This window comes from Meriones unguiculatus, chromosome 1 (genome assembly GCF_030254825.1).
Source record: "Meriones unguiculatus strain TT.TT164.6M chromosome 1, Bangor_MerUng_6.1, whole genome shotgun sequence".
Taxonomy (NCBI): Eukaryota; Metazoa; Chordata; class Mammalia; order Rodentia; family Muridae; genus Meriones; species Meriones unguiculatus.
In genome coordinates, this window is record NC_083349.1 from 5980929 (window position 1) to 6008557 (window position 27629).

The 27629-nt window shown below is 49.5% G+C and overlaps 1 protein-coding gene and 1 long non-coding RNA gene across 2 annotated transcripts; one reads left to right on the forward strand and one right to left on the reverse strand.

Moving 5' to 3' along the window:
• Itgad (integrin subunit alpha D) lies at positions 1-27542 on the forward strand. The gene is made up of 30 exons (XM_060380647.1): positions 1-78; positions 1634-1739; positions 3868-3971; positions 4089-4159; positions 4293-4407; positions 7633-7763; positions 8813-8958; positions 11363-11516; positions 11612-11762; positions 11944-12017; positions 13163-13292; positions 13379-13521; positions 13696-13836; positions 13921-14130; positions 14783-14913; positions 15014-15171; positions 15964-16118; positions 16352-16480; positions 17272-17345; positions 17530-17671; positions 21499-21612; positions 21734-21813; positions 21992-22075; positions 25261-25339; positions 25453-25560; positions 25650-25727; positions 25885-25998; positions 26136-26237; positions 26509-26619; positions 27080-27542. The coding sequence occupies exons 1-30, from the start codon at positions 42-44 to the stop codon at positions 27194-27196; spliced, it is 3489 nt and encodes a 1162-aa protein (XP_060236630.1). The 5' UTR covers positions 1-41; the 3' UTR covers positions 27197-27542.
• On the reverse strand, positions 5386-6433 carry LOC132653157 (uncharacterized). Its single transcript, XR_009590894.1, has 3 exons — positions 6302-6433; positions 6158-6190; positions 5386-5696 (listed from the first exon to the last, which is right to left on the reverse strand). It is a non-coding gene; the product is annotated as an uncharacterized LOC132653157 (long non-coding RNA).
• Positions 27543-27629: the final 87 nt, after the last annotated feature.

Below are 27629 nucleotides of genomic sequence, written 5' to 3' on the forward strand. Positions count from 1 at the left end.
GAGACTGTACAGCTCTATACTTTCCAGTGCACTGCTCAGTGATGGCTCGTGGAGTTGCGATCCTCTTGTGTGGCTGGGGTAAGGCTTTGCAGTGGGGAAGGAGGTCTGTGGGTCCCCTCTGCCTGGCGGGATAGCTGGGGACTGTTGGTCATCTCCAATAGCTCTTAAGAAGAGTCAAGGGTTGGGAAGGGTCCTGAGTCAAAGGGGGACAGGTGACTTTGTGAGCAGAGTGTGTGTGCAGAGTGAATGACCTTTCTTGAGAGTCATTCTTCAAGGCTTCCGCCTTACAGAGGCACGTACACAGAGGTGTACAGGAAAAGCGCAGAAGCCACCAGATAGGGGAAAAGATTGGGTCCCACCTGTCTGGGCACAGGTGTTCTCCAAGTCTTGACTTCAGGTAGGTAGGTCCCACTGCTATCAAGAGACTAGCCCAGAGTTTAATGTCTGTACCGGGACCACATTCATGTATCAGTTAAAACTCAGATCTGTGAAAAAGCCCAGATGTGCAGGTTCTCTTTAGCAAGGTCTGGTCTGGATGCCCCTTAGAAAGAGCTCTGTGGGCTCTCTGTTCCCTGGTGCCTGCCGATTCACCATTTTACTTTCTGCTGTATTGCCCAGGAGGGTTTGAACCTGGCTAAGAAGGAGAGTCACTTGAGGCAGGAAGGGGTATACGTGAGGCTCCTGAGCATGTGGCCACAGGGTCCCGGCTCCCCAGCCATCTGTACCCCAAGTTCAAATGTATCTCTGGCCCCTACTCAGACAAACAACCATTTCGGAGTGTCCTTGGTCCTGACGGTATGGAGTTGACTCCAGAATCCAGAGACAGGTGTGAATTCTAGTTGGGTGGGGAAGAAAGATGGTTGCTTAGGAATATGAGGGAGCAGAAAGGCTTTTAAAGGTAGGGACGCCCTGAGGCTTTGGGCTTGGTCGTCAGCAAGGAGAGTGTGACCTAGTAAGGAAGAGGAGAGCTTGCTAGGATCCTGCATGCACTAGAAAGTGGCTGTGCTGTTGAAGGGAGCTGCAGATATAGCATTGTTACCATTTGCATTGGGTTTGTGCTTTGTTTTGTTTCTTTGAGACAGGGTGTTACATGTCACCCTGGCTGGCCGGAAACTCACTGTAGAGCAGGCCAGCATGGAATTTACAGTATATTCATGCCCTTGCCTCCCAAGTGCTGAAATTAGAGGTGTGCAGCATTATATCTGTTGGGTTTTGTTATTTGTTTATTTTTAAGGTGTTAATTTTGTATGTGTGTGTGTGTGTGTGTGTTTGTGGGGGTCCAGGGGCATGGGTGTGGCATGCAGGTGAGGGTCAGAGGACAACTTACAAGAGTCAGTTTGTTCCTTCCACCGTGAGGGGTCCCAGGGATTGAATTCAGGTCTTCAGGCTTGGTATCAGGAAGCTGGGCCATCTCACTGGTCTGGGTTTCATTAATTTGGAGGGAGGAAGAAAGATGAGGACCACCCAAATGGCTAGCCCAGAAGCACAGGGGAGGCACAGCGGGAGGAGAGGGCTTGTTCTCTTGTGCAGGTGACAGCCAGAATTAGAGTGAGGTCGAGTATCAAGAGACCCGAGGCGCTGGGGATTTGGCTTCTTTGATGTCTTTTAACCCTCCTTCCCCTGTATTCCTCAGTCCTGGCTTCCTGTGATGGGTCTAACCTGGATGTGGAGCAGCCCATCGTTTTCAGAGAGGACGCAGCCGGCTTTGGGCAGACTGTGGTACAGTTCGGTGGATCTCGGTAGGAAGGCTTTGTCTGTTCTCCTGTGCCAACTCTTTTCAGGTCCTGTAGGCAGGTAGCTGCTGGTGGTAATGGGGAGAAATGTGCTTTGGGTGAAAGAGAAGTCCTTCCATGTCTCTTTCAAGGACCCTGACACCTCCTTTTTTTAATTAATGGGCCTAGGAAGCACCACAAAAGTTGAGATAAGACCTGGCCTTGAACAGCAACCCTTGGACCTGCCCTCTAATTGGGGCTTCTCTGTGTGTGGCCAGTGTAACCACACCGTACCCACACTCACTTGCAGTTTACTCTTCTATTCTCAGGCTCCTTACATTGTTCATGATTTCACCTTTGCATTTATATTTTGTAAGGGAAGAATGGAATATGGGGAGCTGGAAGTCTTGGCTCACAAACCCACTTAGCTCTCAGCAGGTCTATTCTTTTTCTGCCTTTTGGCCACTGTGCTGTCCTCTCCTGGCATGAGCTGAGTATGGTCAAGGTTGATGAAGTTAGCACAAAAGTATTTAGAGCTTAAGGGTTGGGGGGCGTGTGCTTAGCAACTACCAAGAGACTAGGAGACTGGGAAAAATCTCTCCCCAGCCTCAGGAGGTACCATATTTTTATCTCACATCAATGCAAGATAGCCACAAATTACACAGCTGGTCCCACCTCTGGGAGCTTCGAGTCTCTTGTTCCACAAATAAGGGCCAAAGGATTTCAAGTCACAGGTAACATGGCTATAATCCAAGTGTGGGAAGCCCAGGGAGGAGGGGAGCAAAGCCAGGCAGGAAATTGCAGCTGGTGCCACAGAGGTGCTGGCGGTGAGCCAACAGGGAGCCACAGAGGCCCCACCTCTTCGCCAAGCTGGCAACCTGTGGAGATGGGGGGAAAAGCTTCAGCTATAGACTCTAGGTTCCAGGTTCTTCCTTTTTTATTTGTTTGTTTGTTTGTTTTTCTTTGTTAAAAAATGTAACACACAAACTGGTGCACCAATCTAAAGGATCCAATTCAATGATACTTTTACACAAGTATATACCAGAGAAGCTATTGTTTAGATCCTCATGTAATCCTGTTCCAACAAACCCATCCTATCCCTGCTGGGCACCGACACCCAGTAAATCCAGAGATAGCCATTATCCTCATATCTATCACCAAAAGTTTTTTTTTTTTTTTTAGGTTCTATTGATAATTTTCTGATTGTTGCAAAGCTGTGTTTGTTTGTCCTGACTTTTTTTTTTTTTGAACCATAATGGAAACACTGAAAAGACCAAGTATCTATTTCAAAATGAATTCAGCAAAGAAAAGTCAGGTTTGTGTCATCAGATCCTGAACGCTGTAGTCATCTCTTAGGTTTTCCTCAGGAAACTCTTGAAAACCCCTGAATCATGGATAACATACAGAATTGTAATTTTCTGTAAAACTACTGCTCTTGAGAAAAGAATCTTTAGAAGCTCACGGACTCAAGCATGCTTGGTGGATGAAAAGATATCCAGGCTTGATTACTTTCTTGTCTGTGTGGGGACTGTTGGTAGTGATAAAATGTTTCCAACTTAAAAAAGAATATCCCCTTGAGGTGTTTTGCAAGTAAACTGCTTACATTGCCACGATGTAAGTTCTACATACAGATTTTTATAGAACTGTGTTCAATTGTCAGATTTAAATTGCTTACATTATATTTAGATTTTTTTTTTTTTCAGCTGACTAGAATCGCCTCCGCTTGCAAAGCTTATGCTCAGGACATTGTTCCATTTAACTCAAGGTGACGATTTCTCAGGTGGCTCAGAATGGCAGGGTCATCATGTGTTCCCGTGACTGGGAAATGTCATTTTGGTGCAAAAAAAACCTTTTTTTGTTGTTGATAAAACAATCCAAAGTATTTATTCACCCAGATCTTCACAGATCTCCACAGAATGCACACGAAAAAATACATATACATAGGCATGTACATAATAAGCCAGTGAGCATCCCTTCCATGCGTGTGACTGAGACACACGACTTATTTCTAAGGGACCTCTCAAATAAAAAAAAAAAAAGAAAGAAAGAAAAATACCCAGCACTCTTCCCACAGTCTCACTTCCTCATGGCCAGACAGTTCCTTGTCCTCCGCGGCCCTGTTCCTATTCTGACTGTGGGGTGGTTGTTCCTCTAGCCTTGTGGTGGGAGCGCCCCTGGAGGTGTTGGCAGCCAACCAAACAGGACGCTTGTATGACTGTGTACCTGCCACTGGCGTGTGCCAACCCATCTTACTGCGCGGTGAGTGGTCAGGATCCCGGCTCTCCCGAAGCGTCCCCCTCAGCAGATTCCCGCTAAGGCTATCCCCCCCAAGGAGGTTATGTGGCTGAGTGTGACTATGTATGTCTGCCTTCTCAGTTCCCCTCAAGGTAGTCAACATGTCCCTGGGCCTGTCTCTGGTGGCTGCCAGCAGTCACTCCCAGTTGCTGGTGAGTTCTCTGGGTCACAGGAGGGTCATGAGAAGCATGGCAGGGACTGGAAGAGGCTGGGGGTCGGGATGGGAGGGGGAGAGGAGGCATCTCCCTGGGAAGCAAGGCTTACAGACGCGGCCTCTCCCTTCAGGCCTGTGGTCCGACTGCACAGAGGGCTTGCGGGGAGAACGTGTATGCAAAAGGCTCCTGCCTCCTCCTAGGCTCCAGCCTGCAGTTCATCCAGGCTGTCCCTGCTACCCTGCCAGGTGGGTTTGTTGGAGTCAAAGCTTCCGGGGAGCAGAGCTGGCATCACGTGGTCAGCAGAGCTGGCATCACGTGGTCAGCGCATGAGGCCTCTTCTCCTGCAGCGCTGCCTGTGGCTGAGCGGGGCCTCCGTGAAGCCCAAGGGGAGGGTTGGGAGCACGCTCTGGCCTGGCAAAGAGGACAGGAGCCCTCGGTAGGTTATGACTGGGTCAGAGGAGAGCCTGTGTGCTGGCCACACAGCGTATGAAGGCCTCACAGATGCTACCGATGTCTAGACACTCCTTGGATTTCCTTTGATGGCAAAAATATGTCTTAAGGAAGAGAAATCCATGAGGGAGATTGTATGGCTGGCTCTTGACTAAGCTGCCAGGACTCCCCAGACTCTCAAAGAAGTTGCAAACGACAGAGCTGCAGGAAGTGTGCTGCACAGTTGTGGGAGTGTCCGTGTGGTCCATGGAAAATGGGGCCGGGATGTTGTCTCATCGAAAACTAGTCTGCACAACAGTGGTATATCTGGGTTCAAGTTTTTTCCACCTTTCTCTGGACTTCAGCTTCCTCATTGCCAAAATGGAGCTAGTGCTCATGCAGTTATAAAGATTAAATGATTTAAGCACACAAGGGAATGGATCCCTGCCTGGCACATAGCATGTGCTAACCCTTATTAGGAACATTCTGTCAAACAACTATATATTCGCACTGAGGGGAGGGTTCAGATAAATGCCTCATCTGTAGCCCAAGAATGGAGGCCGGGGGCCCTACAGGACGCTTAAGTGAGAGCAATGCTTTAGACTGCAGAGGCCACCATTCACTAACAGTGAACAGTTAGTCCGTGTTAGAGCAGCAACAATGACACCCCTCAGTGAGACTGGATTCTCTCTGGGGAGCAGAAAGAACAGAGAAGCCGTGTCTAGGGCTTTGGGAGTTGGGGAGACTGTGTCCAGTCCAATGAGGTCAGTGTCTCCTCACAGATGTCCCTAGATGTCACAAGGTTGGATACCTAATGGTAGCGAATGTACCAATTAGGCATCAGAGAGGCAGGTTTGGTAGAGTTAGAGAGAACTAGGGTCTGCTCTCTACCATCTGGGACCAGAAAGTGCTGGGTGCCAGTGGGGGATGGGGATCATCATCTAGTTACCTCTCTGTAAGGCCAGGTGGTCGTGGGCAGGTTTAAAAGGTGAGAAAACCACAGAGAGGAACCGATGATAGAGGCCACAGAGCTCAGCCAGCCTTCACCTGGTTGGTTTGCTGCTTTCTGTGAGATGCTCAGCTCTACCAGGCACTTGTTGGAAGCCTGGTGGATACAAGCAAAGGGGAAAGAAACAGAGGAGACGTTTGGTAGAAGGGCCTGACCAGAAACAAGGCTGGTTGTTTTGTTATAGGGCTGAAGACACGGGCGGAAATACAGGGTAGTGGCTACTCAGGAGTGTGTAGGGTAATGCGGTCATGTCTATAGCATTGGTTATTGCAACGATAAAAATAATTAACATGCATGTAAGCTGATGAGTCCAGGGTCTAGCTGCCACTCTGTAACGGTTCGCTCTTGCCATCATCACTTGCACCAGACATCCCTTAGCCTACAGAAGAGAAGATGCTGAACTTTGTGGTCACTGCAGCAGCAGAAAGGGAAGTGGGGACCCTCTACTTCCCCCCAGCAGCCCTGAGGCCCTGGGGAGTGGAGCAGGTGACGTGGGGGAGGAGAGTGGAAAGAGGCAAAGGCCATTTTAATGGGGTGGGGGAGGCAAGTTGTGATACCTCAGGGTCGCGCTGCTCAGCTCGCTCACCGCCCTGTGGATAACACAGGATGTGGGTGTCAGGGGCAGCAACAACAGGGTTCCACACGTAGCCCACAACCCCAGGGTGAATGTGGGGACAACCTGAAAGGCCCCATTTACTTACATGCAGGTGGTGTGTCTTTCCCCTTACACTGTAACCTCCGGGAGGTCGGAGGAAGTTTGTAGTTTTGAAACTGAGGGCTGTGCAGCCAGATCTTCCCAGAAACAGATTCTGAGGTTTGAGAAGGTTCTTGAGGGCAATGCTGGCAAGCGGGACAGGAGTAGCCTGGGTAGAAGGCAAACACTGGTGAGCACTTCCCTTCCAACAAAAGCATTCCCTCCAGGAAGGAATGAGAGGCTCCTGAGCCACCTGCAAGTTGTGCCAGTTGTTCCGAGAGCTCCAGGACAGCAGCTTTCCTGCGCTGTCACCTGTGCCCGGGTGGGCTTCTTGGTGATGCTGTGGCTTTTGGGTCAGCCCTGCTCCTGTCCATCACCTCTCACCGTATTCCTGCTGGTGACTCTTAAGTTGGACTTTGATGCAATTGTTACTTTGGACCGTTGTGGGTTCCCCTTCTGGAACCTCACTGTGTTCCCCTTCTTCTGGAACCTCGCTGTGTGTTGCATCAGGAAAAGCCTGTCACACAACAGCAAGGCAAATGGTGATGCAGTCCTTACAGACGCTTCTGGGACCTGGGACCTTGCTTTCTAGTTGATCCCATGTGTAGGCTGTAACCCTAGGCAACAGTCCTTCTGTCCAGAGGGATTCTGGAGATGTTGAGAGCTATTGCTGGCCAGCTCCTCGGAGCTGGAAGTGAGTGCCTCAGTACTGGAAGGGGGCGGACCTGGTGGCATACTCATTATTCGTGGCAGGTATGTTCTGCAAGCCTAGAGAGTTCCTGGCACAGGTGAGAGGTGACAATAATCCCTACAGCAGGCCGTGCCCTGTGTTGATCTAGACAGGTTTGTTATTGCAATAGTCTCCTGCGGTAGGCACTGCTGTTATCCTCATGTTTGAGACAAGGGAGCCAAAGTCCAGAGAAAGTAAGCAACTTGCCCAAAGCCATCAGCCAGGAAGTAGCAGAGCTGGGGTTCATGATCGGGCACTTCGGTGCCAGAATGTGGCCTTGAACTAGCTTGCTCCTGCGGTTTTTAACACCCAAGAGCACGTGTTTAGTGAGGATTTAAGTGGGTGGTTTGCAGGCCTCCTTGGTCCCTAGCCTTTGCCTCTTCCTTCCTGCTTTCCCAGCCTCTTTGGGGAAAGTGAGGGGGTGAGTGAGGACAGCACCATGACTTCCATTAAAGTAAGAAGAGGCAAGGGCCCTCACTGTGGCGGAGTGAGAAACTGCCAGGGAAATCTAAGCTTGGGCTCCCAACTCTGCATGTCAGAAAGAATTCTGGGCCCCAGGAAATGGTTGAGGCCGTACACACATCTGGTCCCTCTCTCCTTCACTGCAGAGTGTCCAGGACAAGAGATGGACATTGCTTTCCTGATTGATGGCTCTGGCAGCATTGACCAAAGAGACTTCAACCAGATGAAGAACTTTGTCAAAGCTTTGATGGGCCAGTTTGCGAGCACCAGCACGTCGGTGAATACTGGAGGCTGAGGCCTGTGGAAGGGTGGTACAGATGCAGGAGGGGGGCCTGGCACAGCCGGTGGAGGAGGGAGTCCAGTGGAAGAGCTTATGCAGGGCTGAGAACCCAGAGCAAGGTATCAGGGCTCACTTAAGCCCCAACTCAAGAGGTTCTTCTGCAGCATTTAATATGTGTCTGCATGCTCCATTGTTCAAAGCCACTGAAAGAGCTGAGCATGCCAGTGCATGCCTGCAATCCCAGCACTCGAGAGACTGAGGCAACAGGGTCGTGTGAGTTCAGATTCAACTGGACTGTATAACATGGCCCTTTCCAGACCTCCAAAAACAGAACAAAAAACAAAACAAAACAAAAACAAAAAACTACCAATCAAATAAATACACAACAACAGCAAAGAATTTTAAAACAATTTAGCTGTGAAAGCTCACTGTAGGTAACTCAAGCAAGTAACGGTTTCTTTGTTATGTTTTCTGTATAACCCATGCTATCTTTGTCTTAAAGTACATGGGAAATGATTTGTAAATCCAAAATTATTTCAAAAGAAAAGGCTAATTGAAAATAACAGCAGGGCTACCAGTGCAAGGGCTCCGTGGCCAAAGGCGCTTGCCGCGTAGGCCTGTAGACAGAACCACAAGGTCTGTCCCTGGGACCTGCAGTGGAAGGAGAGAATCAATTCCTGAATGTTGTTCTCTGGCCTACACATAGTGGCACAAGTACACCTGCACACACACACACACACACACACACACACACATACACATATATATACACACATACCACACCACACACATACACACACCACACACACACACATACATACATACACACATATCACACACGCACACACACAAACACACATACACACACCACACACATACACCACACACATATATACACACACCACAGACACACACACACACACACCACACTACCTGCAGAGAAGGAGTGAGGGAACCCAGAAAGGGAGGGGAGAGGGGAAGTGGAGGGATGAAGGAGGGAAGGAACCGTGGGGACCCTGAACCTGAGCTTCTGTTGGCTTTTGCAGTTCTCCCTGATGCAGTACTCAAACATCCTAAAGACCCACTTTACCTTTACTGAATTCCGGAGGAGCTTGAACCCTCAGAGCCTGGTGGATTCCATTGTCCAGCTGCAAGGCCTGACGTTCACAGCCACTGGCATCCAGAGAGTGGTGTGAGTTCCTCCCCCCTGCTGCCGCCTCAATGCCCAGTCAACATAGGTCCTAGTTCCTCCCTGGAGGCCATGGGAGGCTCTGGAGGGCTACTAGGCAGAGAAGGGACTGAAGGCAGAATCCCTTTCAGAGGCCTTTCAGATGTGAGCTAGACTCCTCTGCAGTCGTTTTCCTTTTGCCTGCATCTAGAGACCTCAACACACCCTTCCTTCTCGGTGTCTGGTCAGCACTGGACTGGTGGTCACTGCAAAGCCCATTTAAGGTGGTGGGGCTGGCAGAGGGGGTGTGGTTCTCCTGTGAAGGAGTGAGCTGAGTGTCTGGAATCCTTGGCTTCCTGCATACCCTTGGGTGCTGTGCTGAATGTGATAGGATCATCCCAAACGAGTGATGCTCTGGCTAAAACGCACTCACTCTCCTTTGTGGTGACTCTTGTGTACTGAACACAAGACGGAAAATGCAAGGGGTTTAAAACCACACGGCAGCTCCCCTCCTGGAGTCCTTCCTGAAGCATGCGATGCTTTACCACCAGTAGGACCAGGGAAGAGAGAGCATATGGGGCAAGGTGACAGCGGTTCACAGCTGCAGGCCTGCTCCCCATATGCCAGCATGCACTGCCTCTTCCCAGCAGCCCGTATCCCACAGCCAGTGTCATCCTCGCCTCGGACTCAGCTATTGCTTGGTTCTTTCCAGTGCTGAGTTAATTTTCTTCTCTTACCCCTTCCTCCCTCTCGTCCTCTTTTCCTTCTTCCTTCTTTCCCTTAAGACATTTCATTTTAAAAAGGCAAAACAGCAGGGCTGGTACTGTGGCCTCCTCGGTGGAGTGTTTAATAGGCAGTGGCACCCCTCTAATCCGAGCACCTGGGAGGTGGACAAAGGAGGAGCAAAAGATCAAGGTCATCCTAGGCTGAATTTGAGATCCACTTGGGATTGATGAGACCAACTCAGCCCTCATGTCAAACAACAGCTCACAAAACCCAAACCATGGCAACAGCATTATAGGAATTTGAGGGTTACCCAGAATCCCTCTAGACATTCTACAATATAGTGTATTAGAAGCAAGAAGTGACGCATTCAAGTGAGTCAAGAAACACCACCTGCCTGGCACAGTCCAAATCCTATCACTTGCCTTTATGCAAACTAATAGCATATGATCACAATAGGGTAAAAATAGACTTTCCTCTTTTTAAAGAAAATCTAAATTCAGAGCATGTTCCATGCTTTGCTACAGTTTTGACTTTTACTTTTCAACAAATGAACTGAAAAGGCCGAGTTACGATTTGCTAAATTTTCTCCCCGAGGTTGAACACTTGGGTGGTTTCTGGCATTGTATTTGGCAGGTGTTTTGGTGTGTTCTGGGCTTAGAGCGTGGGCGTCTACAGTTACGTTTTAAGCCTTTGTTAGAGCTACCACCTGATCGACACTCACCCCTAGGCTGTTCACTGTCATGTGATCTTTCCAATAACCCGGCTCCATTTGGTTCAGTGGGGACAGGGACTGTCTCTGACAGGAACTGATTGGCCTGCTCTTGGATCACCTCCCTCTGAGGGGGGAGCAGCCTTACCAGGCCACAGAGGAAGACAATACAGCCACTCCTGATAGACTAGGATCAGAGAGAAGGGGAGGAGGATGGGCATGGGTAGGGAATAAGGAGGGAGTGTGGGATTGGGAGGGGAGGAGGGAGGGAGCTACAAAGTGAATAAACTAATTAATAAAAATAATTATAAAAAGAAAAGAAAAAAAAGAATGCTTGCCTGGCTATGCAAAATAAGCTGCTACATCACTAAGGGTGAGTCTTGGGGCAGGCCAGGTTCTCTGTGGGAGAAGAACCATTTGGAACCATTTTTAGAGAACAGTTAAGGTACGATTACTGTCACTTTGCACGGAGAGAATCAGAGGCTGAGAGAGGTTAAGTAGCACATACAAGGGATGCCTGACTCCAATGCTTCTGAGCTGAACCACACTGCCTCCTAGGAATGAGGCTCGGTGTTAGGGACTTTAGTAAATGTCTAATATAAACCCCTTTGTTATTTGTCGTCGTTTCAGTATAGTATTTCAAAAGGGAATCCTTTCTCTTTTCCTTCCTCCCCCACTCTCCCCACCTTTTTTTGGGGGGAGGGTTATAGGGGATGGGACAAGAGGTAAGGGGATAGGTGTGAGAGTAAGTGGTGTGTGTGTGTCCCAGCTCTCGCTATGTAGCCTAACCTGGCCTGGAACCCATGCCCTCCTGTCTCAGCCTCCAAAGGCTGGGACTGCACACTTGTGCCACAATTGCCAACTCTGAGTAATTTTTACAGCATGCCCGGCAGGTCCTGGGCTTCCTAACATCCAGATAAGCTTCAGCCTTTGCAAACTGCCTTTCTGTAATCAATTATGTCTCCATAATCACTTCTCTTTGTTCTTTGACAGGAGAGAACTATTTCATAGCAAGAATGGGGCCCGTAAAAGCGTCAAGAAGATCCTAATTGTCATCACAGATGGGCAGAAATACAGAGACCCCCTGGAGTACAGTGATGTCATCCCCCAAGCAGAGAAAGCTGGCATCATTCGCTATGCTATTGGGGTACGGTCTTTCCCTCCTTGTGCCCACACCCAGCCTTCTCCTCACCCAGTGAAGTTCCAGGGGGCTTCTACTATTTAAATGGCACTCTGCTGCAGGTGGGAGACGCCTTCCAGGAACGCACTGCCCTGCAGGAGCTGAATACCATTGGCTCAGCTCCCCCACGGGACCACGTGTTCAAGGTGGGCAACTTTGTAGCACTTGGCAGCATCCAGAAGCAGCTTCAGGAGAAGATCTTTGCCATCGAGGGTAGGTAGGAACAAGCTCCCTCCTTGGAGCTGAAGGGATTGCTACTAATTGCCTCCAATAGTCTTAATGTTCATTTTTATTAAAAAAAATAGAGCTCAGGTCCCAAACCCCATTCTCCCTCTGTTCTGACTCCTCCTGTTCTCCTGGCTTTGGAGACTCTAAGTGGCATGTTTCCCCACAGGAACCCAGTCAAGTCTGAGTAGTTCCTTTCAGCACGAGATGTCACAGGAAGGTTTCAGTTCGGCTCTCACGAAGGTGGGTGGAGTCTGTGTGCGGTAAATGGGCACCGACTCTGGGCCTTCCGGGGGTAGGATGGGGCCCAGAAGAGACCAGAGGCAGATTTGTTCTTAAGTTCTCTGGTTGATCAGTGCCACCCACGGTTCTTAAGGTGCTGGGAATAAAGAACAGCAGGAGACAGCCAAAGCTCTTGCTTTCATGGAACACGCATTCTAGTGGGTAGAAACTACACATGAAGCACTCTCAGACAGTGCTGGGTATTGGGATAGAAAGGGAAAGAGGGTCAGGTGACTCAGAGTGATGAGAAAGAGCCAGCGCTGGGAAAAGCTGAGAAATGATTGTTGCAGTTAGAGGAAAAGGCAACTGGGAAGGCTCTTCTGGGGCAGAAATAAACATAGCAGGAGTAGAGTGAGCAAGGGACAGTGAGCAGCTGGAGGGTGTGGACGTCCCAGACCACGTGAACCAGAGAGTAAACAGTGCCACAGAAAACAGTGTAACGAGGCTTGTTTTGGAAGCAGATGTATGCCCAGAGCATCTAAAGAGAATGGAATCATTTAGGGCTGAGCGGGGGATGGCAGAAATGAAACCAGGTTGGCTTTAACTGGTCACTGGAGCTGTGTCAAAGGTGCTTGGAAAGTCATCACACACTTCTTTCAGTGATTTTCATTTCTAAGTTCTCTGTGTTCAAAAGTTTAAACATGTGAAAGTGAATTAGGAATGCTGGGGAGCAAGAAGTATTTCTGTCTGAGGTCACTGGTGATGAGGCCGACTTTGTCACAGAAGAGCTGAGAGATAGTTGAGGGGTTGTCAGGACAAAGGCACCCTATGTTTGGGAACGGAGATCAACTGCATAGGTTCAGTTGGGAAAGGACCCAGAAGACATTCTGAGGGGACCAGTGATGTTTTTCCAGCAGAATGGTACCTACACACTGTGTTTGAGGAGGCTTGAGGCTCGGATGGAAGAAGGTAGAACAGGAACCGAGGAGGCAGAACAGGCAGAGAGGTGGCAGGGCTGGGAAGGGCACCTTGGAGTGAGGAGCGCAGAGACTGCTGGTGAAAACTAAGGGAAAAGTCAAAACAGTGAGAGGTGTTTGGGGCAGGCTTGTTTGGATTAGGAAAGCGTCCTGCTCCTGCCTGATCACCCTGGGATCCTTTCCTCCCAGGATGGACCAGTTCTAGGGGCTGTTGGAAGCTTCAGCTGGTCTGGAGGCGCCTTCTTACACTCCCCAAATACAAAGCCCACCTTCATCAACATGTCTCAGGACAATGTGGACATGAGGGACTCTTACCTGGGTAAGAAGAGGCTGTGGGAGGAGACAGGGTGGGAAGAGCTGCCTGAGAGCAGGAGGAGCCCTGGTGCTGAGGTCTGGGCCTCTCAGGTTACTCCATCGCATTGGCCTTTTGGAAGGGGGTCCACAGCCTGGTCCTGGGGGCCCCTCGCTACCAGCACACGGGGAAGGTTGTCATCTTTACCCAGGAATCCGGACAGTGGAGGCCCAGGACTGAAGTCAGAGGGACACAGGTTGGTATGGAAGAAGCTATTGTGGATCATGAGAGTGGGCAGTGTGGCCAGGGTGGAGAAGGAGGCAATGAACAGAGGGGCTGTGGGGCCCCTGGAGGAGGCTGTGGTGCTGGGAGAGAGGCAGGGCCTGGCCCAGAGGGGCATCCGTGGATGACTTCAGGCTCGGCCCACCAGATTGGCTCCTACTTTGGGGCGTCCCTCTGTTCAGTGGACATGGATGGAGATGGCAGCACTGACCTGGTCCTGATCGGTGCCCCCCATTACTACGGGCAGACCCGAGGGGGGCAGGTGTCCGTGTGCCCCATGCCCACTGGGGTAAGTGGAAGGGTCCTGGCTGGTGGCATCTGGAGTGGGTGGAGGGCTGCCCAGGTTGGGTGTGACACTGCCTTTGCTCTGCAGAGGGGCAGGTGGCAGTGTGAGGCCACTCTCCACGGGGAGCAGGGCCATCCCTGGGGCCGCTTTGGGGCAGCCCTGACAGTGCTAGGGGACGTGAATGGGGACAGTCTGGCGGATGTGGCCGTCGGTGCCCCTGGAGAGGAGGAGAACAGAGGTGCTGTCTACACATTTCATGGAGCCTCAAAACTGGACATCACTCCCTCGCCCAGCCAGGTGAGGCCTTGTTGTCAGCCTCTTCTGGTTCCTTCTCCCTCTCCATGTCTTGGGTTGGCTCAAGTCAGTCTCTGGCTCCTGGCAACAGTGGCTGTTGCTTTTCATTGTTTCTTTGTAGTCTGTTTCTCCGAACTAAGCACAAAGCATCTTTGCATGGACACAGCCTCCACTGTGATGTGGACAGCTTTCTGAGTAAGAGATTAAGCCACCATCAGCTGCTGTGTGGTTTTGGTCTAAATGATTGACTTAGATTCTGCAAGATCTAAAGGTTTTGCTTTTTGTTTTGTTTTGCTTTGTTCTGTTTTCCTGTGAAATAGAAATGATGAACTATTTCCTTCCCTTAAAGATAATACAATAAGTGCAATAAGTGCTTAAGGCACTTATTGTATCAAATGTTTTCTGGATGACTGTACAAATGATGAACATTTGATAGATCTCTTTTACTCCTGTGGCCATAGTTTTATTTCATTGCTGCTTACACCCTCAGGAGAAGCTGGACTTCTAAGAGGGTCCCCTTCTCTTTTTCTGAGTCTCCTAAGACACTCCCCACCCCCTACAGCTTGCTTTAACTCCTGACACTTCATTTTTTCCTTTAACAAGCCCTGGAGACCAACATCTATTGGTTTTTCTTTTCCTTTGCCTTCTTGATCAGCGGGTCACTGGTTCCCAGCTCTCCCTGAGGCTCCAATATTTGGGTCAGTCATTAAGTGGGGGTCAGGACCTTACACAGGATGGCCTGGTGGACCTGGCTGTGGGAGCCCAGGGGCACGTGCTGCTGCTCAGGTGAGATTTCACCCACATCCCACCCTTGCCCACTGTGTCCAAGTCCTTCCTTCTCCCAGAGGCCAGTGTCGTTCCTTCAGCCCTTGTTTTGTGTCCCCAGGAGTTTGCCTTTGCTCAGGGTGGAGATCTCCATAAGATTTGCCCCCGTGGAGGTGGCAAAGGCTGTGTATCAGTGTTGGAAAAGGACTCCCACTGCCCTCGAGGCTGGAGAGGCCACTGTCTGCCTCAGTATCCACAAAGGCTCACCTGACCACTTAGGTGAGTATTTTCCTAAATGTGGCTTCAGCATCACCCTGTTAGAGGCCTTCAAGGCTATGTTCAGGACAGAGGAAGTCTGGGAACACAAATCTCTTCACCGTTCCTCAATTGCCTGAGTCACGGCCTGAGTTCTCTTCTTCCCCTTTTTCATGCACCCAGACCCATGGGCTCTTGTCTAGGAAGACCTGCACCTGTTTCCTCTGCTCTCTGCCCCAGCCTCTATCCCTGGTTAAGCTCCCAACCCTCTGATCACCTACAGCAAAGCCAGCTCTCTCAGTGGTCATATACCTATTCTTATACCCTTTCACCCCACCCACTGTCTAATGAGAAACTAGACTTGATCCCAGAATATGAAACCAGGTTCCTCACCCCAACCAATAAAACCTTTAAGCTGATTTATCTTACAAATATAGAGACTCAAATACCTTCCTGTAATGCCATCCCAGCTTTGCTCCTCCTTGATTTTTCCATCACACCTCATTCCACCCCTCTTTCTCCAGGTACGTTTAAGAACGTACGTTAAGAATATCTCTCCATAAGAGTCTTAGGGTACCAAAAGTTGGGAACGTTCTTTTTTTTCCATACTTCATTCATGGTCCATATGGTTAGCTCCTCTATCTATCTGTCTGTCTGTCTGTCTACCTACCTACCTACCTATCATGTATTATTGTCTCCATGTGTATTACCAAAACTTGATGCCGTTACAGAAAATGTTCAACAAGTATAAACAAATAAATGTAAACAGGAAATTCTAAGTTCTATTTGCTTTTGTATTTTTCCTTTTCACTTTAGGTAATATCCAAAGCTCTGTCAGGTATGACCTGGCATTGGATCCAGGCCGTCTGATTTCGCGTGCCATTTTTGATGAAACTAAGAACTCAACTTTGACCCGAAGAAAGACTCTGGGGCTTGGGGATCACTGTGAAACAATGAAGCTGCTTTTGCCAGTGAGAATTTTGGGTTTGTGGGAAGCAGGTTAGGAGCCAAGACTAGCTTGTGGGGTCCTGCTCTCTGCTGTGTGAAGTGGAAAAAGTGAGAACAGAGAATCCAGAGAGAAGAGCACTGGGAGGACAGCCTGGCTTCTTAGCCTGGATGTGATGCTGTCTGGAGGCAGAGGAGGAGGAACCTAGCCATGAGGAGGAAGAATGATGGTGGTTCTTCAAAGTTCCTTCTTTCTCAGGACTGTGTGGAGGACATGGTGAACCCTATCATCCTGCGCCTCAACTTTTCTCTGGTAGGAGACTCTGCTTCATCCAGGAATCTTCGACCAGTACTGGCTGTGGGCTCCCAAGACCATGTAACTGCTTCTGTGAGTAGCTGTCCAATGAAGTCCCAGGGACAAGATGGCTACCTTGTATCTCTATGGGCTTCCAATGGGTCCTTGGGACAAGATGGCTACATTGTATCTCTATAGGCTTCCAATGGAGTCCCAGGGACAGAATGGCTGGCTACATTGTGTCTTTATGTGCTTAAGAACCCACAATAGAGTTTCATTGTCCACCACTGACAACAAATCCAAAATGCCCCTCGGCTTCTTGGGCCCAGCCTAGCATATACCCTTACACATACCCAGCTGGTGCCATTATGTCCAGACACACACATTTTGCATGCCACTCCATTTCTTTCATACTGACCTCACAGCCTTTGCTGCAATTCTCATCTGAAAAATGTTTCCTTCTCTTCATCTGTAGAACACCTCAGCTCCTGGTCACGCACAGTGGCTTGCTGCTCCTACTTTTTCTCTGGCCCCCAAGTCCACTATGACTATCCCATTTCAAAGCGATGTCGCTGGGAACTGAAGCAGTCTGCACCTGCATTGGTGACTGTCTTGGATCACACCTTTCTTGAGCATTGCAGCCATATCTAATTAGCCTGCAGTTTTTACTCCCCCAAACTTCCACCCTGTAGAAAACTCCTGGTATTTAGTAACGCTTGCTGAAGCTAAGATCTTGTGTTATCATTCTTTCACATCCCAAAATTTATGTTAATTCCTTGCTAGGATCTATCAGAACCTGGAGGCCACGGCTTACTAATAGTCCCACTAGGGGTTAGAGACCGATTTGGATAAGGATGAGAAAGGAGCAAACTGTTTTGTTGCAGCTCCCGTTTGAGAAGAACTGTAAGCAAGAACTCCAGTGTGAAGGGGACCTGGGCATCAGCTTTAACTTCTCAGGGTGAGTGCTCTGTCCTTCCATATGAGGAGGCACTTGTGACCCCCGGCTCTCTAAGAAAATGGATTCCGCTGAAACATTAACAAGTATATGGTTCAAGAGTTCCCGCCATCTTGCCTCTGCTCTTGATCCCGTTTCAGTTTATCTCCAATAGAGTCACTCCCTCAGGCTTGACCTTCCCTCTCAGCCTGCAGATGTTGGTGGTGGGGAGATCCCTCGAGCTCACAGTGACAGCAACTGTGTGGAATGATGGTGAGGACAGCTATGAAGCTTTCGTCAAGTTCTACTACCCGGCGGGGCTATCTTACCGACGCGCAACAGGGACACAGGTGAGCAGTCCCCTCGGACCCTGCTTGACAGTTAGGGCCTTTTCTCTCCCTAATACCGAAACACCACAGGCTGGATGAGTTATAAAGGTTCATTTTGAAAAGAAGTGTTGAAAAGTAATTATTTTGTCTCATGGTTCTGAAGGTGCAGGCTTAAGGGCTGCATCTGGCAGAGTCTCAGGGCAGTTCAAGAATGACATAGAGAAGCCGTGTGGGGGGTGCTCTTTCCTCTTCTGTCACAGGGCCCCACATTAACCACCTTATCTGATTTTAATCACTTCCCAAAGGCCCCGCTTCTACCTGGCACAGTCTGGTTAAATTTCTTCATTCTTAATATCTCACAATGAGGATTAAACTTCACGTTTAAAGTCTTGGGGTCCAATGCCAAGACTTTTAACACCAAAAGGTTTCTCCTGAGCCCTATAACCTCCTGTTTCGCACTTCTTCTACTGTGTATGTATCTAGATAGTCTATACCATCATAGATAATAGAAAAACACCCAGATAAAAGTAGAGCAAGCCTATGTATCAACTAATAAATAATACTGAGCAAATACCCATAAAATTAGTACCTAGTCAAAAGTGAAACAAACAAAAACGGCCAGCACCTTCGAAGGCCCCACACTCTGTATCCTTCCCTGCCATAACCGTATTTTCTCTCCTAAGATAATCACATTTTTCACTTCCTGTTAACCTTCTCCAGGTATTTGTAGATTTGCCCTGCAGGAGCATGCCTCTAACTCCCTCTGTTCAGTTTTGCCGCTGAATGGAAACATGCTATGTGTACCCTTCCATGTCTTGGCCCTTTCCTCCAGCACTGTCTGTGAGACTCATCCATAGTGCTGCATGTGGCTTGTGGTCGCCACAGGCTGTGACCACATGCCTGCCAGAAACAACCTGAAGAGGGAAAGGCACGCTTGGCTCATGGCTTAGAAGCTATGTTAGGCAGGGTTCTTTAAAGGAATGGAACTGCTATGATGAGTATATATTAAAGGGGAGGAGTTAAACTAGCTTGTAGAATATTGCCTGGGCAGTCCAGCAATGGCTGACTCGGGACAGGAAGGCAGAGAATACAGCAAATGTCAGTCGTAGAGCTGATGTTGCAGCAGCCTCAATCTGGTGCTGGAGACCTGGAGGAGTCCTTGGAGAGCTGCTGGTCTTCAGTCTGTGTCAAAATCCTGAAAAAGACACATTCAGTACTAGCAACTACAGCAACAGGAGAGGTGAACTTGCCAGCTGTTGTTGTGAGGTGGTTCTACCAGAGAACACGGGGACACTCTTAAAGCCTAACACAAAGTCTGTGTTGTCAGCTGGCAGGGGCACAGAGAATGTGCCCAAATCATGCAGCCCCACGCTTTACTGTTTTTTGTCTTTTGTGAGCAAAACCCACATCCTGGCTGACACAATTTAGTTAGCAAGAACAGTTAGCGAAGAAGCAAGACTACAGGGGCCGTAAAGCAAGCTTAGTACACTTAGGGACCTTTCTGGATCCCGAAACTGTGACAGATTAGGGCTTTGCTCTCATTTTGGCAAGTGTGGTGGCCTATGTGCTGGGTTTCAAGGTCAGAATGTTGCCTTGAACAAGGTGTCAGCTGAGCTAAGGCCCCAGGGCTGTTAGAGCTGCAGTGAGGGCAGGCAGACAGAGAGCAAAGTTCCCTTTTTCAATGCCTTTTTCTCCACTGCCGCCAGAGGCGTGGCCCAGATATAGCGTGGGTCTTCCCACTTCAACCACGTTAAGAAATCCCTCACAGGGAGGCTCAGTGGCTACAGCCTGGCCTCGGTAGTGTAAGGGCGGTCATGCCTCAGCAGCAAAGAAGAAAGGGAGCTCAGGCGGGATGCTACATGCCTCCATACCTGCTCAGAATAGCCTGCGTCATGCAGCCAAGCTGGCCGTTCTCAGTGTTCTACATCCCGCCAACACAGCGCCATCTCTGAGGACAAAGCATACAGCAATGACATTCACACCCTAACGTAACAGCAGAGCAGTTTCACTGCTGCGTGAGACATAGGTTATGCCATGATCTATCCCCTCTACAACTCGTGGGTGTTTTCCCGATCTGAGCCACGACCGTTCTTGAGCCGGTATCCTGGTGCACAAGGCATGATATTTGGGAAGATTTATGCCACACACGGAGTCTATACATTAAACACTTTCAGAAGTGTCCCCGCCTACTCACACTCTGTGAGCAGCACGTGAGAACACCTATGTGCCGTCTATCTGTTGGCCCTTGACCCTTGACTTCTCAGGTGGTGCTATAATAGCAGTATTTCCTTGCAGTTTTTGTTTGGAATGTTTTAGAGAGGTTGTGCAACCTCACATATATTCTGTGGTCCTTTATATTTTGGGATGTGTCTATCTGCATATTTTTTCTGTTTTGTCCTGTATTTGAAAAATTGGCCGGCACAGGGGTGCCTGCCCTTAATTCCAGTACTCAGGAGGCAGAGCTGGGCAGATCTCTGTGAGTTTGAAGTCAACCTAGTCTACAGAGTGAGATCTTGTCTAAAGAAAATGACAAAACATCTAGGCGTGGTGGCATACACCCTTACTGTCAGAATTCTTGGGAGGCAGAAACAAGAGGATTTCTGTGAGTCTGAGGCCAGCCTAGTCTACATAGTGAGTTCTAGGACGTGCTGGACTAGCTAGGGAGTCTCAGTCTCAAACACTGACCTGAAGGCTTCCTTACACACTCAAATTCTGGTGATGTATTGTCTTTAGCACTATGAAGAATGTTGTCATCCAACTACAATTGCGTTTATCAATCTTTTCCTTTATTCTTAGTAATTTTTGTATGTGAATCTTGTTTACAAAACAGTTCCTCACATCCTAACGCCCCAGTGTGTATGTCTTCCCACCTGCTCACAGACCTCAGGCCGCTGCTCGTGTCCATACTTCTCCCTGAGTTACACACCAGCAGCCACTGCCTCTGCTCCTAAGCCGCCCTGTGCACCCCCACTCCTGCCACTGCTGAGGCCTGGGCAAGGCCAACTCCAGCAAGACCTGATCCCAATCAGGATTTGTATGGAAACCAAACTCAGTGACAGCAGGGTGTCATGGTCACAGGTTGACCCTGAACTTCTGAATTCAAGGGTTACAGGCATGTGCCATCATGCCCTATTTAAGTGGTTCTGAGACTCAAGCATGAAACTACTAGACCACCTAACCTCCATGAGTGAGGTTCCCCATGCCAAGGCTGTAAAAACCATATTCTCTTTTGAAATCTTTATGGTTTTACTTTTGTGAGTGTAAGGCTTTAAAACGACTAGGATTTATTTTAATGTATAAAAATGAGGCAGGGATCTAATTCTGTACTTTCATTTTTTAATATGGGATGCGTCTTCTTGGTACCATTTATTGAAAAACTGTGCTGCTCCCCCCTACTGCTCTGTAATGTCATATGTCACTGTCATATGTCAGTCCTCTACATGGGTGCACGGGCAACTCTAGTGATTTGAATGAAAAAAATGTCTGCCATAGTCTTCCGAACGTTAACCCTCAGTCCTCCGTTGCTGGTGCCGGCTGGGAGGTCAGGGGCTGCAGCCTGGCTGGAGGAAGCACGCCACTGCTGGCTTGGGGCTGAGAGTAAAGGCTCCAGGCCCTAGCAGCTTGCCCTTTCTGCTGTACACTTGAGGGTGTGAGCCCTCAGCTTCTCGCTCTGGCTGCCAGGCCTGCTGTTTTCTGCCGACTTTCCTGCCGTGCTGGACTCTTTTCTCTCTAGAGCTGAAAACCCAGATAAACACTTCTATGTTTAAATTGCTTCGACTGTAGTGTTTTATCATAGCAACAGAAAAGTAGCTAACGCAGAACCTTGAATTCGTCTCCGCCCCTACAAGCAACCTCATCAGCACCCACTTCGCTTGGCGTGTGAGGCTGAGCTCACTGACAAGGAGAACCTGAGGAGCAGCAGCTGTAGCATCAACCATCCCATCTTCCGGGAAGGTGCAAAGGTCAGTGCTGCCTGCCCCCCCCCCAAATCCTCAGCACTGGCCTCCCCTGTCCCAGGCCATTCCCGTCCCTTAATTTTCCCTGAGCTTCTCCATTTCCGTGTCTTGTTCTTTCTCCCCTCAGAGCACCTTCATGATCACATTTGACGTCTCCTACAAGGCCTTCCTGGGAGACAGGCTGCTTCTGCAGGCCAGTGTGAGCAGGTGAGGCAGCCGAGTTTCCCCGAGCTTTAGACCCCAGCTCACGTGTGCTGGGGGCCACCACAGCTCTCATTAGAACTGCAAGACTCTATCGAATGAGGGTAAATGACTTATGTTTCAAGTGAGTTGGTTGAGCAGCATCCTGGATCCCTTCACAGTTGTCTTCCACTCTTTTCTCCAGTGAGAATAATAAGCCCCAAACCAATAAGACGGCCTTCCAGCTGGAGCTCCCGGTGAAGTACTCAGTGTACACAGTGATCAGCAGGTACTGCTCAGCCCTCCCCGGCAGCCCTTCCTCCGAGCCTGGCCCCTCTGGCTCAGAGGGCTCTTTTCGTAATGAGCATCTGAATCCGTCCGTTTTACGATGACGGAGGCACGATGATGACAGAGGCAGAAGCCTTATAAAGAAGAGGTTCCGCTAGCTCACAGTCTGGAGATTGGCCGCCTAAGTGGCATAGTGCCAGATTTGGCTGGAATCCCCTGCACCACAGATGGCAGGTGGCATGCCAGTGACAGAGCTGTGAGCTTGAGGGTGATCACACAGCTAGGACAGGGGAGCAAAGCTAAGGAGGAGGTGCCAGTCTGGAAACTTCTCCCAGGTCCTCTGCCTGTAAAGGTCTCACAGCTTGCCAACACTGCCACCTCGGGGCCAAGCTCCCAACATGTGAAAAAATTCAAACTGTGTCCAGTGTGGAGCCTCCAGGCTTCCTCGCATGGAAACTCATGGGTGGGTTTCCAGCCATTTATCTATAGCACACCATGAAAGGCTGCAGAGTTCTCTGATACCAGGGCCTGTTGATGGCACATTCAAACCTTGTCACCGTTGTTAAGTTCCTCCTCTTCCTCCAACTCTCAGTCTTCCTTTCACATGAAGCTTTCCTCGGTGCTAGACACTGAGTGAAGCTGCTAGATTGAGACCAGGGCTTCCCTGGGCATTGAGTGCCGAGGTCAGAGAAGGGTGGAGCTGGTGGGAGAGCCGACTGTAAAGCTGCTGCCAGGGGTTTTAAAGGCGGGTGGGTGAGCCGGGCAGAGTAAGCCAGAAGCAAGCAGGAACTTTCCACACTGGACTAGACTCCAGAGAGTGGGAGTTCCGTGGGCTGGGCTTGCTGCTGTGGTGGCTGAGTAGATGGGCATTCTGGAGGGGCTCCAGATCAAATCAGACTATATACACGAATTTTCTCTGTTATTCCCCAGGGAAAGATGTATAACACAGCTTACAGTTAGATATACTGGGGACATTTCAAGTGTTTTTTTGTTTTAGTGGGGTTTGGTTTATTATTATTTTTTCCATTTAATCCTCTGGATAACTACCTTGTTATCTTTATATTTACCAATAAAAAATAATCAAGAGGTTAAATAACTTGCCCTTGTATTCACCAGGTAAGCCATATTGAATGTCTCCTACAAGGCTACCCTGTTTAACAGGGTGGCTTATACAGTCTGACGAAAGCAGGGGAGCCTGAAGACTTCTTCCAGAGGGGGCTTGTGCCCCATGCTCATGGGTTCACACCTCTCAAGGCTGAGGAAGGCTGAGTGCTTTGCCTAGATCTGGAAAGAGGGCTAAGGCTGGGAAAAATGGCTGAAAGGGTGAAGTCGTGAGCTGCCAGGCCAGATGATGCTGGGATCCGCATGGTACAGGCAGAAAACAGACTTCCTTCCATACATTGTCCTTTGACCTCTAAAAGGGCATGGGGGCACCCTCCCCCAGATAAACAAATAAATGCAAAATTTTTTTTTCAAAGGAAAGAGGTTTAGAACTGGAGATTTTAAAGCAAGAAAATAGAAGCACAGACACAGAGGTTTGGGAAACGTAGCAGAATCCCAGCTCGCACACTAAGGAAACCCCAGTGGTGACGGAGAGCTCTTGTGTGCTGTGCTGTGGAAGAGCTCGTGTGTGCTGTGCTGTGGGAGAGCTCATGTGTGCTGTGCTGCCACAGCTCTCGTGAAGGGGGAGAACTGCACGACTGTTCCTAACGAGGCTAAATGCCCTACATTTCGAGTTACTGCTTGAGTAGGAAGTGGTGGGTCTGAGATAGAAACTCGCACAATTTGTTAGCAGTGCCTCAGTTCTGAGGACTGGACCTGGGGTCAAGCGCGTGCTAAGCAAGGGCCTGGCCTCAGAGCCACATCCTCACTCTCCTCTGTGCGCTTAAATGTCAGGTTGATAGTGTGAAACTTCTGGGGTACGCTGAGGCTCTCGGTAGACAGTCTGGTTTTTGGGTGCTGGAGAGCTTGCTGGCCCTTCTTATTGCTCAAGATTTTTTTTTAAGACAGAGTCTTACCATGTGGCCCTGGATGTCCTGGAACTCGCTCTGCAGACCAGGCTGGCCTCAAACTCACAGAGATCTGCTTGCCTCTGCCTCCCACGTGCTGGGATTACAGCCGGGCACCACTGTACATGGCCTGCTTAATTCTATTGATTAGGAGACATCAAGCACCGAGAAAGCAGGGATTGTGTCTTAACTTTTGAAATCCTCAGAACCATCCAAATACCCCAGGAACAAAACTTTTGTGTTTGATGCTCTTTAGTCATGTCAGCAGTGGTATATAATAATACATTTTCAAAAGTACGTATGTGTTCTTTGTTCTTAATTCAAATTTTTATTTTTTATTATTTCATTCATGAGTAATGTAGTTACTCTATCTACGCCATCCCTTTCTCTTCCCCCTCCTACTCTTCCTATGCCCTTCCCTGCCTTCTTTTGTAACATAGCAAATTTCTACTGAAAGTCATGGGTAAGCCAGGAGTGTTGGCTGACAGCTGTAATCCTTGCATTAGAATGGAGGGGCACGAATATAATTGTAAATATAAGGTTGGTCTGGGCTATAGTTTTAGGTCTGTCTCACAAATACAAAAAGAAAGAAAAATGAAGAGACAGAAACCTCTGTCAACATATAGGGCCCCTCTTGGCTTGAGTTCCTGGACCATTTCCTTTTACGTGTGCTCGCCCGCCCCAACACGACCATACCTGCGTTCATTACTGTCACCAGAGACAGGCTCTCACTCAATTTGTCCCAAGTAATCTAGCCTTTACTTCAAAGAACCGCCATCGGCTTATTTATTCTGGCAGAAGACTTTGCAGGTGTTCCCGAGGCCACGCCCTGTGCGCTAGACTCTATCAGCCAGAGAAAGCGTATAAACGCTTTCTCCCCACTGGGAAATGTTGATCCTTACAAGAGACACGCAGAAGTTGTGTCTATAAGTGAAAATCCCTGAACAAATCAGTCGAGGGCAGGGTGTGTGTGTGTGTGTGTAGTCAGGGCATCAAGGGAAGAGCTGGCGACTCCTGCTCCTGGCACAGGCACCCTAGGAGAGGCCTGGAGGCTGCAGACGTACTTAAGACCATTGTTACTTTCCCAATCACCTGCTGGGCCCAGTACTCTGCAGCAAGCAGTTCTGATGGAGACGGCATCAGGGCTGTTTTCCCACCAACACGCCTTTTTCTCCAGGCAGGACGATTACACCAAGCACATCAACTTTTCATCCTCCGACGGGGGACGAAGGAGAGAGGCCAAGCACCGATATCGTGTGAGAAGCTGGAGTATCCGCGCGTCGACCTCAGCTCCAGATGGGGGAAGGCTGGAGAGCCGCTGGTGAGAAACAGAGGGATCCAACCGGCCTCTGGTCTCCGCTTCCTGCAGGTGACTAACCTCAGTCAGTGGAAGCTGGCCGTGAGCGTTCACTTCAGGGTCCCCAGACTCCTGAACGGCGAAGCTGTGTGGGATGCGGCTGTTCGGAGCACAGCAGAGGTACCAGCCTGCCGCTTCTCTCTCTCCAGAACCCCGTTCTATAAGAAGGCCTCACTCTTATCAGGAAACTGTCCCCTCCCTGCCCCCAGGGTGTCTCCTGTGTGTCACAGAAGGAACCTCCTCAGAATCCAGACTTTCTGACCCAGATTCAAAGGCGTTCTGTGCTGGTGAGAACAGTCCATACGGAGGAGTATACTGATGAATCAGAGTTGTGTAGTCACCTGTGGTTTCATAGTCTCTGCCCATGTTGGAAAGCCTTTATTTTCTCTTTCTGTCTCTAAGTAAAGACACCTCTCCTCAGTGGCATTCCCCTCCCACCCCCAGGACTGCTCCATTGCCGACTGCCTGCACTTCCGCTGTGACATCCCCTCCTTGGGTGTTCAGGACCAGCTGGACTTCACTCTGAAGGGCAACCTCAGCTTCGGCTGGGTCACTCAGGTGTGGGGCCAATAGCACAGCTCCCCGCTGGTCCATGTGTGCCTGATGGCACTGGGGCATCCTTAGGTCAGGGCAGTTCTTGAGTCCTGAGTGCCCCACATCCAATTCCCAACTCTGCCCCACCCTCTCTTTTGCAGACATTGCAGAAAAAAGTGCTGCTCATGAGTGTGGCTGAAATCACATTCAACACAGCCGTGTATTCCCAGCTGCCAGGACAGGAGGCATTTCTGAGAGCCCAGGTAGCGAGTGTGGCCAGGCTGGCGAGAGGGCTCTTAATGCTTCGTCTGTAGTGCTGCCTGGGGGATGTGCCAGTCTGGAGGGAGGATGAATGTAGGTCCCCAGGTGCTCAGAATGCATGGAAGCTTCTGTGGCTCCATGCTCGGAACAGGGCATTGGCAAGGAGGGGGGATGTGAAAGGCTGGGGATCTGCTGTGTGTGTGTGTGAGTATGTCTGTGTGTGTGTGTGTGAGAGAGAGAGAGAGAGAGAGCATTCATTGGTTTTCAAACCAGGCGGAGACAGTGCTGGAAGAACTGGAGGTCTATGAGCCCCTCTTGCTCGTGGTAGGCAGCTCAGTGGGAGGCCTGCTGCTGCTGGCCCTCATCACAGCAGCGCTGTACAAGGTGAGTCATTTTCAGGTCATTTCCTTAACCCTGCCAGTGCTCACCACCAGCTCTGCCCTGTACCATATAGGACAGTGAGACCTCGGATTGTGGTTGCGGGTCAGGCTTGGGCTCATGTTCTGTCCCTATCACTTACACTTTGATTTCAGACAAGTCGCTTGGTCTCTCTCTCTGCCTCTCCTCTTTAAAATAACAATAAGACTTGCATCACAGATGGCTGAAGTGAAACAGGATTGTCGCGGTACACATGCAAATCTGCCTGATGGTGAATCTGCGCTCTTCTCCCACACTTGCGCTTCTAACAACCGCTTGGTCTGCAGTCCTTCTCAGCACAGGACAGCTGTGCACACGGCTGCTCTGGCTCCCAGCGAGAAGTTTAGTTCTCTTATCTTCAACTTCTCCTTTTCAGCCTTCTTCCCGTTCCTCTCACCCGATTTTTCTGACTTACTACATTTCACAGCTTGGCTTTTTCAAGCGTCACTACAAAGAAATGCTGGATGGCAAGCCTGCGGATCCTGCCCCAGCCGGAGAGGGGGATTTCAGCTCTGAGACTCCTCCACATCTGCTCGCGTCCTAGGAACCTACTTCCGCATGTATCTCTACCACGGAGAGTTGGGCTTGCTTTTGCCTCTGAATCAACTGACATGGGAATTAGTTCTCTACAGCTCTGGACTAGCCTGGGCAACTTCCCAGGTGTGATGTCATATTTCCTGAGCTGGGAGATTGTCATGTTTCTGCCCATGTATCAGACTTCAGTGTTGATCCACCTTCTTTTGGCTGGAGCAAGCACGGGGTCAGCATACATTTATGTAGGGATAAGAATTACTAAATGATACAGCATGAGAATAGGCTCAATACACAATGTATTGCTTGTATGAAATGGGTTTTTTTTTAATAAAATGAAAATGCAGGGGGAAACATCACATTTGTGTGTGTGTGTGTGTGTGTGTGTGTGTGTGTGTGTAAGAGCTTGAACCCAGATTCCAACTCCCCTTCTAGATCCTTTCCAG